Source organism: Nomascus leucogenys, chromosome 18 (assembly GCF_006542625.1).
Source record: "Nomascus leucogenys isolate Asia chromosome 18, Asia_NLE_v1, whole genome shotgun sequence".
Taxonomy (NCBI): Eukaryota; Metazoa; Chordata; class Mammalia; order Primates; family Hylobatidae; genus Nomascus; species Nomascus leucogenys.
The window spans coordinates 55,120,996-55,134,726 of NC_044398.1; the positions used below are offsets into that span (position 1 = coordinate 55,120,996).

The 13,731-nt window shown below is 42.1% G+C and overlaps 1 protein-coding gene and 1 non-coding gene across 12 annotated transcripts in view; one reads left to right on the forward strand and one right to left on the reverse strand.

Moving 5' to 3' along the window:
- The window catches only part of ABI1 (abl interactor 1), a 118,847-nt gene that overhangs the window by 75,678 nt on the left and 29,438 nt on the right, over positions 1-13,731 (forward strand). For all 11 annotated transcript variants that reach the window (XM_003269378.4, XM_030799006.1, XM_030799005.1 and 8 more), the window contains exon 3: positions 12,565-12,741. In XM_003269378.4, the coding sequence (XP_003269426.1) occupies positions 12,565-12,741 (177 nt within the window). The remainder of the gene's footprint in view (positions 1-12,564; positions 12,742-13,731) is intronic.
- On the reverse strand, positions 131-271 carry LOC115831353. The gene has a single exon (XR_004026869.1). It is a non-coding gene; the product is annotated as a small nucleolar RNA SNORA57 (small nucleolar RNA).

Below are 13,731 nucleotides of genomic sequence, written 5' to 3' on the forward strand. Positions count from 1 at the left end.
CTTCAGGTGCTGATGCATCAAGCGTGGTCTTCATTTATTGAGAACTTGTCTTTGGGTTTTTATCTTTCCTCTAGTTAGTGCTTTTGATACCCCTACCCGTAAGATCCACTTTTTTCTTTTTCCTTTTCCCTGGTGTCCTGGTGCTAGAGTATAGAACTGGCAGACGGGAAGCTGCATGGCACCAAAGACATGCCAAGGGGGCCAGAGCTCTTACCTTTGCCTCTGTACATAACAGGGAGTAGGACTACAAGTTCCTGCCAAGAAAATGAGGATCCACTTTTTTTTTTTTTTCAGATGAATTTTAGCATTTGTTTACCTTGGAATCAGTTGAGTTTTCAAACTGCTGGTATCTTTTTTTTTTTTTTTTTCAGACGGAGTCTTGCTCTGTCGCCCAGGCTGGAGTGCAGTGGCATGATCTCGGCTCACTGAAAGTTCTGCCTCCCGGGTTCATGCCATTCTCCTGCCTCAGCCTCCTGAGTAGCTGGGACTACAGGGGCCCGCCAACCACGCCTAGCTAATTTTTTGTATTTTTAGTAGAGATGGGGTTTCACTGTGTTAGCCAGGATGGTCTCAATGTCCTGACCTCGTGATCCGCCCACCTCGGCCTCCCAAAGTGCTGGGATTACAGGCGTGAGCCACCGCACCTGGCCTCAAACTGCTGGTATCTTAATGTTTATTAGACTGGCTTTGAGGAGTTCTTAAAAATTGTATTGCCAGTGGCAAAACTGGAGATTTGAACCTAAATCATATTCATCGTATTTCAAATACATAATGTGATACATTCATGTTTTCATATTAATATTTTAGAAATGCTTTATCTTTATTGCAGAGTTGTAGATTGGGTAGTTTGATAAATAAGATTCAGATTTATTATTTTTTAGTACTTTTTTTTTTGAGACGGAGTCTCGCTCTGTCGCCCAGGCTGGAGTGCAGTGGCGCAATCTTGGCTCACTGCAAGCTCCGCCTCCCGGGTTCACGCCATTCTCCTGCCTCAGCCTCTCCGAGTAGCTGGGACTACAGGCGCCCGCCACCACACCCGGCCAATTTTTTGTATTTTTAGTAGAGACGGGGTTTCACTGTGGTCTCAATCTCCTGACCTCGTGATCCGCCCGCCTCGGCCTCCCAAAGTGCTGGGATTATTACAAGCGTGAGCCACCGCGCCCGGCCTCACATTACTTATAAAGACATACCTGAAACTGGGAAGAAAAAGAGGTTCAACTGGGTTTACAGTTCCACATGGCTGGGGAGGCCTAAGAATCATGCTGGGAGGCAAAAGGCACTTCTTACATGATGGCAGCAAGAGAAAATGAGAAGGATGCAAAAGTGGAAACCCCTGATAAAACCATCAGATCTCGTGAACTTATTCACTACCACGAGAACAGTATGAGGGAAACCGACCTCGTGATTAAAATTAGCTCCCACTGGGTACCCCCCACAACACGTGGGAATTATGGGAGTACAATTCAAGATGAGATTTGGGTGGGGACAGAGAGCCAAACCTTATCATAAGCAAAATGAAATTTTAGTTAATTAAGACTTGCATAAAATGTTATATCCGATAAGCAAAAGAGCTAGTATTCAAACATACTTTTCTGATTTCAAGATTGCATGCTTTTTTTTTTTTTTTTTTTAAACCAGTGGGTCTAAGGATTGTTATAGGGTAATCTCCTGGGCCATCTAGTTCTTCTCAACTGGAGTTACTCTGATTTTGACTCTCATATATTAAGACTAAAAGCTTATTGTTTTTTAATGTCAGACTGCTGCTTTTGCTATGTAAAGTTGAAGAAAAATGTGTGAAAGTAAGGAAATTCAAGCATGAGAAAGAATGAGTCTCGCTGAAAAAGCTAACTCTCGCTTGGTGAACATATGCATGCTGTTGTTATACAAATGTTCCAAACCTGTTCCCTTCTTCCTACCCACTTTATTTGCTCACCCTGCCATATGGAGGGTTGTGCTTTGCTGGACGTGTTGTGTTTGGACTTTTATGATTCAGAATTGAGAGAATGGAGAGGGAGTAGATCAGAGTAGAATTTTTCAAGTAATTTGAAATTGTGTGCTGAATAATTCTGCAGTGTGTGAGTGAAGTAGGAAGGGTGAAAAAAGGATGATTTTAAGGAGGAGAGTTGTGGATTCCATGATGCTTGAGAAAAACAGGGAAAGAACAAGACATTTTGAATTAATTTTTCCCTTGAGGATTGGGGACCATGTGAGATGTTCTTTTAATAGGGTTTAAACAGGTGAGATGTACACATTTTTCATTTTGTTTTCTCAAGTTTACTTCTTTTGTAAAGATCTCCATGGTTACACCATAGAGAGCAGACTGGAAAAAGGCCAGGTTGGGTACAAGTGGACCAATTAGAAGGCTGTTGCAATAGCCAAGGTGAGAGATGATAGTAGATTGAGTAGGATTAAAGTGTTAGAAACAGATTTCTGGTATTTAAAGGTAAATGTGACAGGATTTAGTAAAATTAAACATGAAGTAAATGCTAGATGTCTGACTTACATAAACTAATAGAGAATTGAAGTAGGAACACTGAAATAGGATTGAGTAGCCTGTGTGTTTGATTTTGAACATGTTCACTTTAAGGTACCATTGAAATATCTGAGAGAATGTCAGTTTTATACACGAACCTATAGCTTAGAGGAGGATTCTTGAATAGATAAAAGAAAAGTTTGTGTATATATATGGTAATTTAAGCCTGAATGTGGATGAGTTTGCCGAGGGGTTTTAAAGAGGAAAGTGAACCTGGAGACACTGTCTGTAACATGACCTTAGAAAGGAGACAGAGAATGAGTGTTTGGGAGAGGTAGAAACAAACCTAGGTAAATACTGGTCCATTTTTTCCAACTCCCAATGAAATCTCAATATTTTCCCTTCTATGGAGTTAAGGATTCCTCAACTTAATTCTGTGTTGAGCAGAATTGAACTAAAATTTCTACTAGTGCTGGACCTATTAGAAAAGGAAGGAGTTTAAAAGATGTGTAGATGGTGGCTCATGCCTGTAATCCCAGCACTTTAGGAGGCCGAGGCGGGCAAATCACTTGAGGTCAGTCAGGAGTTTGAGACCAGCCTGGCCAACATGGTGAAGCCCCGTCTCTACAAAACATACAAAAATAAGCCGGGTGTGGGGGCACATGCCTGTAGTCCCAGCTACTCGGGAGTCATGAGACACGAGAATCGCTTGAACCCGGGAGGCAGAGGGCACAGTGAGCCGAGATCGTATCACTGAACTCCAGCCTGGGCAACAGAGCAAGACCCTGTCAAAAAAAAAAAAATGTGTAGAGAGGCATTCTACAAAAATGGGGCTCTTTACCTTTTGTAACATCAATGAATCAATGATTGTATCAGATAATCCTCAGAATTACTTGGGGATGGGGGAGGTCAGAATATGTGAATTGTTTCACTATAAAAACAGTTCTTTCAAGAACTGTGAAGAGTCAGATTTTGCCCTCCATGCAAGCTAACATCTTTCCTAGATGCTGGTAGAAGACAGAAGACTTCTGGACCAGAGACATAGGACTTTATTACTGATGAGAATAACTGGAGGCAGAGTGTTAGCATTTGTGCCAGTTTCCCAAGCCCACTGCTCCATAGAGGAAGGTGAAAGGGGCCAAGTCATGGCATGTGGTGATGCGTCTCCTGTAATGCACGGCACTGTTACAGGAGAGGGACCACCAGTTTAGGGAACCCAAACTTTGATAATAGGTAGTAAGCCTTGTAAGCCTACCTGACCTTCACCCTGGAGGGAGATGACATTTTTTTTTTTTTTTCAGACAGTCTCACTCTGTCGCCCAGGCTGGAGTGCAGTGGCGTGATCTTGGTTCACTGCAACCTCCATCTCCCGGGTTCAAGCGATTCTCATGCCTCAGCACCCCTGCAAGTAGCTGAGACTACAGGCGTGTGCCACCGTGCCCGGCTAATTTTTTTATTTCTAGTAGAGACGGAATTTCACCATGTTGGCCAGGCTGGTCTCGAACTCCTGACCTCAAGTGATCTGCCCTTCTTGGCCTCCCAAAGTGCTGGGATTACAGGTGTGAGCCACCACGCCCAGCTGGAGATGATATCTTTATTGTACTAGACAGCAAACAAACCTGCCTTTTACTCCTGAGGGAGACACTGTTTCTTGATCCCTCAAGACCATTCCTTATATAATACAAACATATGTAACAAGTTGGTATGGAACAAAAGGAATCAGTTCCTCTACTCACAACAGGTACAGAAACACGAAAGACTCAAGTATAATTGCCTTCCAACAGTATTCACCTTTCGTTTCTATACCTTCTTGGCTTCTGGTAAGATTTCCTTCCCATGATTCTGCAACTTCATTGGTCACTCTGATTAATCTTACCGACAGAGGCTGGGACCAGATCCATTCAGTTTTTCTTATAACACATTTCATTAAAGTTACTGGCAACAGGATAGCAGGATGAGGCCAGACTGCAATATTGACTTCAGTTATGCTCCCCAGGGTCCAAGACCCAGCCAACAGAACAAATGCAATAAACCTTTAGGGTCTACCTAAGAGAGCCAGTGGCTTTCTCTTTGTTTCTGTGCTGACTTTACTCTTGGCCCAAGGCATTAATCTAGTTACTGCAGAATATAGAGCACAGATTTGGCCTTGGTCTACAAAGAGAAGCGTAGGGCTATTCTTTTATCTGTAACAATCCTGGATAGTGATTTTAGACTGTCCTGAATGCCTCTAGGCCCAAGGCAATGTCATTGATTGCTTTACCTAAAGTCGGGAACAAATTTCAAATAAAGTTTTCTAATTGGATGACTCCCATTGTAGTGATTATTCCCTTGGTGTGCAAGTCATCACATTTTCTGAAGGGAGGCAATGCCCGACTTCCAAACAAGAAATACTCCCAAGGACTGTGTGCCTATAAAGAATGTGTTGTTTATATTGTCCTACTTCTCCCTGCCCGCTCCCCCATTCCCCCCACCTCCCTAGTTATGTGGGACCTACTTTTAAGTCAGACGGCCCAGGCTGATAGTTTCTCCAGTGTGGCCTCCCTGATGGCTGGTAAGCCTTAGGGTTCCGAGTTCAGTATGAATACTTCTCTAGTACTGGTTTTTGGAGAGACGGCCTGGAGGCAATCAGTCCAATCTGTCCTGTTTATTATCTATGCCACCAACTCGATGGTATTCATCTGTCCCTTGAAATGACTGTCCCTTGAAAAGACTCCTGAAGTTATGGACAGGTGTTTCGTGTGGGAGATTCAGGAGCTTGGACCATCCTCTGCTGCTTCCGAGAGACTGTACATTTAAGGAGAATGATGATTGAGTAGTGATCAAAGTTGTGTGGCAGGGTAGGGGCAGACCCAGTAGTCAGTTAAATTTGAGGTTTTGCACATTTGCAGAGAAATGTCCTTTGTGAGGGATGATTCTAAAAGACAGATCACTAATGTCCCTCCTTTTTCCTTACTTCCCAACATCTAAGGTGTTTTCCCCACAGGTGCCAGACAGGGTTGTTGTACCCCTTTGACTGCCACAAAATCAGTGTGTCCCGTTCCAGTAACTAGCTTTACCTTTTTTCCAGTCATCTCTGACTCAAACCCAGACCTTTTGTCTGTAAGGGCCAGGTGCAAGAGTGACAAAGGGCCTTTTTATTAAACTTACAGAGACCCTTTTATGTCTCCTACTTTTGTCCACATGAGCCACTCTAGGGGAAGCAGTATACTTAACTAAGTGGTCATTATTATTTAAGACCAAAGAAATCCAGCAAGAAAATCCAGATCGTCAATTCTAGGTGGCTGAACCTGAATTAAGTTTATACCAAAGACCTCCTTTTGGCTGGGTTGCCACCCAGAGAGTATACCAATCAAGCCAGCCTGGGATTTCCATTAGAGGAAAGAAAGAAGCGTCATGCTTAGGAATGGTCAGAGTGGAATCCCAAGTGGCCAGGAGATGTTCTCTTCCTGGAGACAGCCACATTCAGTGACCAAACTGCTGTACTCCTGTGTAGACCAGGGGGAGGTGACAGAGGTATACTCAGAAATCTTTTGAGTTGATTAAAATTTTTTTTTTAAATTGTGGCAAAATACATATATGATTACCATCTTAACCATTTTAAGTGTACAGTTCAGTGATGTTAAGTATAGTTACAATGTTGAGCAACCAGTAATCTCTAGGACTCTTTTTATCTTGTAGAAATTAAACCGTATACCCATTAAACAAGTGTCCTTTGAGCTTTCCTCCCCCAGGCAACCACTATCTCCATTTTCCGTCTTTATGAATTTGACTACTCTAGTACCTCATATAAATGGAATCATACAGTATTTGTCTTTTTGTGACTGGCGTATTTCACTCAATAATGTCCTCAAGGTTCATCCATATTGTAGCATGTGTCAGAAGTTCCTTCATTGTTAAGTCTAAATACTATTCTATTGTATGTATATATCACATTTTGTGCATCCATTGATCTGTTGATGGATTGTTGGGTTACTTTCATCTTTTGGGTGTTGTGAATAAAGCTGCTAGGTGACCCTGCTTTCAATTCTTTTGGGTATATACCTATAATTAGAATTGCTGGGTTATATGCTAATTCTGTTTTTAGTTTTGTGAGGAATCACTATACTGTTTCACAGTGACTGCAAGTACACAAGGGCTCCAGTTTCTCCACATCCTGATTTTTTTGATAGTAACCATCATTATGGATGTGAGGTTGTGTCACGTTGTGGTTTTGATTTGCATTGCCCTAATGATAAGTGGTATTGAGTGTCTTTTCATGTGCTTATTGGGCATTTGCCTGTCTGGTTTTTTTTTTTTTTTGAGACAGAGTCTCACTCTGTCGCCAGGCTGGAGTGCAGTGGGATAATCTCAGCTAATTGCAGCCTCTGACTCCCTGGTTCAAGCCATTCTCCTCCCTCAGCCTCCCGAGTAGCTGGGATTACAGGCACATACCACTATGCCCAGCTAATTTTTGTATTTTTGGTAGAGACGGGGTTTCACCATGTTGGCCAGGATGGTCTCCATCTCCTGACCTCGTGATCTGCCCACCTCGGCCTCCCAAAGTGTTGAGATTACAGGCGTGAGCCACCGTGCCCGGCCTCTATTTGCCTGTCTTCTTTGGAGAAATGTCGAGTCAAGTCTTTTGCCCATTTTTGAGTCGGGTTTTTTTTTGTTGTTGTTGAGGTTTTTTGAGTTGATTTTTGATAAGGCTGTTGCAGCACTAAGTGATGTAAGATGCTTGTGGATGGTAGAGTGTCAGATACCTTGACTAACAGCGCATTGTTGAGTGACATTTGTGATAAAAAGCGTACCTATTGTCAGATTGCAAATGATGTGGAAAGTAAAAATAGGACACAGATTAGTGTCAAGGACCACAGTAGTGTGGCTGGAGTCAGCTGATTGAACTGGAATAGCAGTACCAGACCCTGGAAAAGTGTCATCAACAGTTAGACACCACTGATAGCCTGAAGAAGGTTTTCAAAGATCTGATGCAACCAATCTGCCAGTAGCATGTGATGTGGTTCCTCTGACCATGAGACAAATGAGTCCTTTTCCAGGACTCACAAGTCTAGGATGAGGTGGCAGCCTCTGCATCAGGAACATAGAGTCTTTTACTTTGTATCCACTCTGTGATGATAGATGTGTTGCTGTGTCTGGTATGATGATGGATCCAGCAGCAGTGGTAGCAGTCTTAACAGTGCAGCTTGATCAGTAGCTTGATTATAATTGGTCTCATCAGACAATGGACCCTTACCGTAAACATCTATATTACTGACGCAGATGGTTTGATCAGCAACTACAATTGATCTCCATGGTTTATGGACAGTCTTAAATATGTCATTCTGTAGTTTTCCAAGTGGCTGACTAAATAGCTAGGCAGTTGGTAATAGCCTGATAGTAAAAATATAACAAGGTTTTCAAGGGGAATATTGGCCAGATCTATGAGAATGTCCTTGAGTTTTGCCCATGGAACAAAGCAACCACACCCATTTTCAGTTCTGTATCATGGGCACTGGAGTTTACAGCCCACTAGGCACCACAGGGTCTCAGCTTAGTTGAATCATCAGTGAAACAGGCCCAGGCATTTAGGGAACCTCTGTGAATCAAGGGCCTCACTGTGAGCTAGCAGATTTGGTTTAGGTGGCAGAATGTAAGATCAGACGTTCCCAAAGGGAGAAGCTGCTACTTTTTCATGTAAAGCTGAGATGCCCTAGGGGCCAGACCGGCTGCATTCTTGAATATTACCAGTTCCGTGTGATGAGAGAGGCTTGTTGGGCCTTTCCCACCTTATTAGTCATTGCATTTGAGTTGACTCATTCCTAAATGGGAATCTTTTCAAAAGAGGCATACCTAGTAGCTACATCAGGGAGGCATTGAATCCAAACCCAAGAGTCACCTCCAGAAGAGGTTGTTCCTCTTGCTGACTAGAAGAGGGTCTAGTCAGGAAAGTCAGCTGTGCACAGACTTGTACTCAAACAGGTCATAAGGATTGTGGGGCCCCAAGCCTACTAATCCCTTTCTACGTGGGCTCTTCGCGGTGAGCATAATCTCTCTGGAGCTTATGAGCACTCACAGTTCAGGCATGTAAAATATCAATACTACTATACACTCAGCAGTGGAAGCCACAAACAGTAGTACATTGAATGGTCCAAAGAGCCCCACCCAAAAGGTCACAGTAGCTTCCCTTCCCTACTTTGAACCCTACCCAGACCTCAGCAGTTGAAAGCTGGTTAACTTATTCTTCCAGAGGATAGGTATGAAGGTGCCCTGGGCTCCTGTATCCAACAGAGCCATAAAATGTTGAGTCTGTGCTCTCCCCAAAGTTATGTAGCCTACCCAGGTGTGTGTGGGGTCTTCAGTGTCCTTTGGGAACTTGGAGAACTTGGCCCCACTCCTAATCGTCTTTCTTCGTAAAGCAGCTGAGGTTGAGGGATGAGGGAGGCTGGGAGAGAGTAGCTTTGCAACAGTGAACAAGAGACGTTTACTTTCAGTTTTGAGTGGTGCTATAGCTGTGTGCCGATCAGTCCAATAAACCTGCAGTAATTTTGGTCCAACCAAAACCCTGTATTCTGTGCAAGATCATTATTGCTTGAGCCCAGGAGTTCGAGACCAGCCTGCGCAACATTGTGAGACTTCGTCTCTACTAGATATTATATTTAAAAAATTAGCCTGGCATGGTGGGATGCACCTGTTATCCCAGCTGCTCAGGAGGCTGAGGTCAGAGGATTGCTTGAGTGCAAGAATTTGAAGACTGCAGAGAGCCATGATTGTTCCACTGCACTCTAGCCTGGGTGACAGAGTGAGACCTTGTCTTACACACACACAAAAGGTCATCGTTATGGACGGTATCCATTTCTGTTTGGGAACACCTTGATCGAACAACTATAGCTTTGTTGCTTTCTGGTGGGGGAAATGGGTTTTGTACCCTTTGGCTGACTGGCTTGATCTGCACAATGGTATCATTTTTTAGAAGTCTACCTTAACGTAGGCTCTTTGCTGCTCCATTGTTAAGATAATGTCAAGATAAGATCTCTTAAATTCTTGCTCGATTTCAATACTAGGGCTACTGGAGTTTTCTAAGACTGCAGGACTGACAGCAAGAATTATCTGGATTCTTTGTGTTAGTTTCTGATTCTTCAGTGAACCACCTTGATCTGCATTTTAAACCCAGTCTAGTACAGTAGGAGTCTGTAGACTGGTTGGTGTCCAAGGGAGTTTGTCTCAGGGAAATTTCCCTGAGATGTCAAAGGTTTCTTGTAGTGGACAGGTTATACCACCAGAAAATGCTGAGGCCGTTTCCAGTCATCTTGAAAGGATTTAATGTTGACAAGGTAGACTGCAGTAGGAGCTGAGCACTAAGATAGCCTGCAAAATGCCATTCTTCTTTAACAAGCATTACATGCCTGAGCAATATAACTGCATGCGCCTCATCTTCCAAACAAACTAGCCAAAGTTCTAAAGATTTGTTTGGCTCTGCCTACAATGGTTGCACATTTTCTTACTTTCGAACTCAGTGTAGATGCATGTCTCTGTAACTGTTGTCCAAAGGAAACAGAACCTTATGTGCCCCCGTCTCCCTCTTCTAGACAAATCTTAGTCTGGAAGATTTCATGAAGCAGACCTGCTGAGGCTGATTGTCAGCTTGATAAGGAAGTCCTCCCATCCCCAGGAGTGTTGACAATAACCAGGGCATCATTCAGGCTGTTGTCTTTGAATCTGCCTACTTCCTGGTACTTATCCTGAAACTTCCTCTTCATTTCAGCCTCATTCACAGGCACTAAAGTGGAGGATCATTCATTGCCTGGTTGACCATACAATTTGGACAACATGTTGGTTAATGATTCTCGTGGACTTTTCTCAATTTCTACTAACTGGTCTTTCCTTCCATTTCTGGAAAGCTTTGTCCCCATCAGCATTCTATTTTCATTACTAAAACTATCGAAAATTGTGACGGTCCTAAGATTTATCCTTGTTATGAGTTAGCCTACCACAATTTCATGGATTCTGTTGGAAGACATGAGACTCCTGGGTCATGAGACAAAGGACATCATTACTCATGGCAATAGTAGTAGCCAGAGTGTCGGCATTTGTGCTAGAAAACAGCCCCAGTTTCCATAGGGTACTGCAAAGAGCCAGGTGATGCCTGCATACACAGTTGTGTACATTAGAGAAAAAGGACTCTCAACTTAGGGGATCACACCTTTTATAATGGGCAGAAAACCCTTCTCCTGGAGGGTTACATTAACTTTTATTATATTGGACAGTAAGCAAATCTGCCTTTGCTTTCTAAGGAGATGCTGCTATATTTTCTAAGGCTGTTTACTCTATAAACATCCAGAACAAAGGGAGTTAGTGCATCTTCTCACAAGATGTACAGAAATGATAGATACTCATGGAGAGGTGTCTCTATCTATCTTGGTTTGGAATTGGGATAGCATTTTTGATTAGAAGTTCTTTCTCAATTAAAAAGTTCTGATGAAATAAGATAGAATCATAATAGATTTGATTCAAGCATAACACTGAGCTGTTCTTTTCCCTAGGAGTACCTTTTTTTTTTTTTTCTTTTTCCTACTTCAGTTCATATCCTGGCCTTGTCTCACCTAGACTGCCACAATTGCCCCCTAATTGGTTTCACTCTCTGTAGTCTTGTTCTTTCTATCTTCAATACCTCTGCTAGTGGGATCTTCTTTTTTTTTTTTTTTTTTTTTTCTTGAGACGGAGTCTCGCTCTGTCGCCCAGGCTGGAGTGCAGTGGCCCAATCTCGGCTCACTGCAAGCTCCGCCTCCCGGGTTCACGCCATTCTCCTGCCTCAGCCTCTCCGAGTAGCTGGGACTACAGGCGCCCGCCACCACGCCCGGCTAATTTTTTGTATTTTTAGTAGAGACGGGGTTTCACCGTGGTCTCGATCTCCTGACCTCGTGATTCGCCCGCCTCGGCCTCCCAAAGTGCTGGGATTACAAGCGTGAGCCACCGCGCCCGGCCTGGGATCTTCTTAAAATGCAGAGGTGATCATGTCACTCAATTTAAATTTGTCGTCTGTTCCTTATTAAGCCAGATTTTAAGTTGTTGAGTAGTTGTATAATTATTTCTCATATGCTGGTTACTATCCAGTTTTAAGTTGGCAATTAAATTAAAAAAATATTTTTAAAAAGCCTTGTAGACCAGTCCTACGTAGGCTCTACCAAACAGGTGTCTAGGCTGCTTGCTGACAGTTTATATCTGCTCTTATCATTTTTCTCTCTTAAACCTTTGTCTGCAGGATGTTATTCTCTCTGCCTTTAATATTTTTCATATCTACCTCTTGACTCCTGTTTATCCTTTGAAACCTACCCACTCTGTAAAGCCATTAAATGAACCCTTTTCAACCTAGTTAGTTGTCTTGTTCTCAGCACCTTTATAATAATTTTGAATGAACTGTGCATATGTCATTATAGCACTTGCCTCATTGTGTTGTAATTACTTTTTTGGGGGTGTGTGTGGTGAGGTTCTGCATCACACTGAATAAATAAAGTGTCAGCTACTCATACCAGGACAACTTTCCCTTTCTACACATACCAGATCTCTCTCTTTTTTTCTTGAGACAAGGTCTCCCTCTGTTGCCCAGGCTGGAGTGCAGTGGCACAATTACAGCTCACTGCAGCCTCGACCTCCCCGGTTGAAACAATCCTCTCACTTCATGTCCCCAGTAGCTGGGACCACAGGTGCATGCCACCATGCCTGGCTGTTTTGTACTTTTTGTAGAGACAGGGCTTTGCCATGTTGCCCAGGCTGGTCTTGAACTCCTGAACTCAAGCAATCCACCTGTCTTGCCCTAAAGTGCTGATATTACAGGCATGAGCCACCATGCCCGGCCCACATACCAAATTGTTAGGAAAGAAAGCTGCTTTCCAGAGAATTGTTTTAGAATCAAATCCATTACATTAGTTGGTGCTTTAAACCACCACTAAATATTCTCTGCTTTTAGCCTAGTATAATTTAATAGTATTCACTGGAAAATAGACATGTGGTGTACAGTCCTGTGGTCCATCCTAAATATGGTCCAATGTATATGGATAGCAAACATATTATTATGTCAAATAATATTTTCTTGTTTTGTTCAAATTAAAATATAGACTGTGGATATTCATAAAGAGAAAGTGGCTCGAAGAGAGATTGGTATTTTGACAACAAATAAGAATACATCAAGAACTCACAAAATAATAGCACCTGCGAATATGGAGCGCCCTGTAAGGTATATTCGGAAACCTATCGATTACACAGTTCTGGATGATGTGGGCCATGGTGTCAAGGTAAGCATTTTATATTACGTTAACAAACTAATTTGCATATCCAGTAAATGTTTTGGATAGGAAATACTGTGATAAAGATGATTTTAATTAATAGATTCTCTTTAGCAGCTAGCATTATAATTTTTCACACAATATTTAATATGCATTTTACTAAGGTTGGGGTGCAATTTTATCAGTTCAATAGGCTATATTAAAAAGATATTAAAATTTGAAATGGTTATTAAGCTACAAATCCTAGACAAATATTACCCATTTGTGTTGTGAATTCCATGTCTTTCTTTCACAACTGAACATTTAAAAATAAAAATCTACATGCTTTTCAAAATTACTTTAGAAAATAATTTATAAATACTTTTATCCTTTCATTTCTAAATATATATATATTTGTATACCTGTGTGTATATATAATGCCAGCAACTTATTAAAAACTGAAAATTGTATGTAATCTTAATGCTCCCCACTCTCCCCCCCAAAAAAACCCCCTAACAGATTTTCAGGAGAGATATGATGTGTTGCCTGTGTTCATTTCTAAGCATGGAAAATTAGCTGATCTTGAAGGATACCTGTAGTGTGTCAGCTTTTTGGTATTTATGGGTCATTTTGCAAGCATTTGGAATGACCTAAATTCTTTCGCTGTCTCTGCTCAGGATAAACTATTCCTTTGAAATTTGGTAGTTCCTTTCCAAGAGGACTATTTGATTTGGATTCTGGTCTTTAGAATATTTTATAAGTTTTTAAGGAGTCAGCTAGAATCTTGAAGCTTGTCCTAGCTGATTGATCTGACTGGTGCTGTTGCTAGATCTGTTACATTCTGTGTTTTCTGGGGTTCCCGGTCGAGAGAGGAGTATAGCTGACAGCATTGACCTTTATTCTACTCCTCTCTGAGACTATTGGAATCTCCTCTTCACTTTTTATGTCTGGAAATTGTGTGTAAAATTGGAACACATTGCAAATGCAAAGGAGACTGCTTGTTTGTTTCTTGGGTTTTTA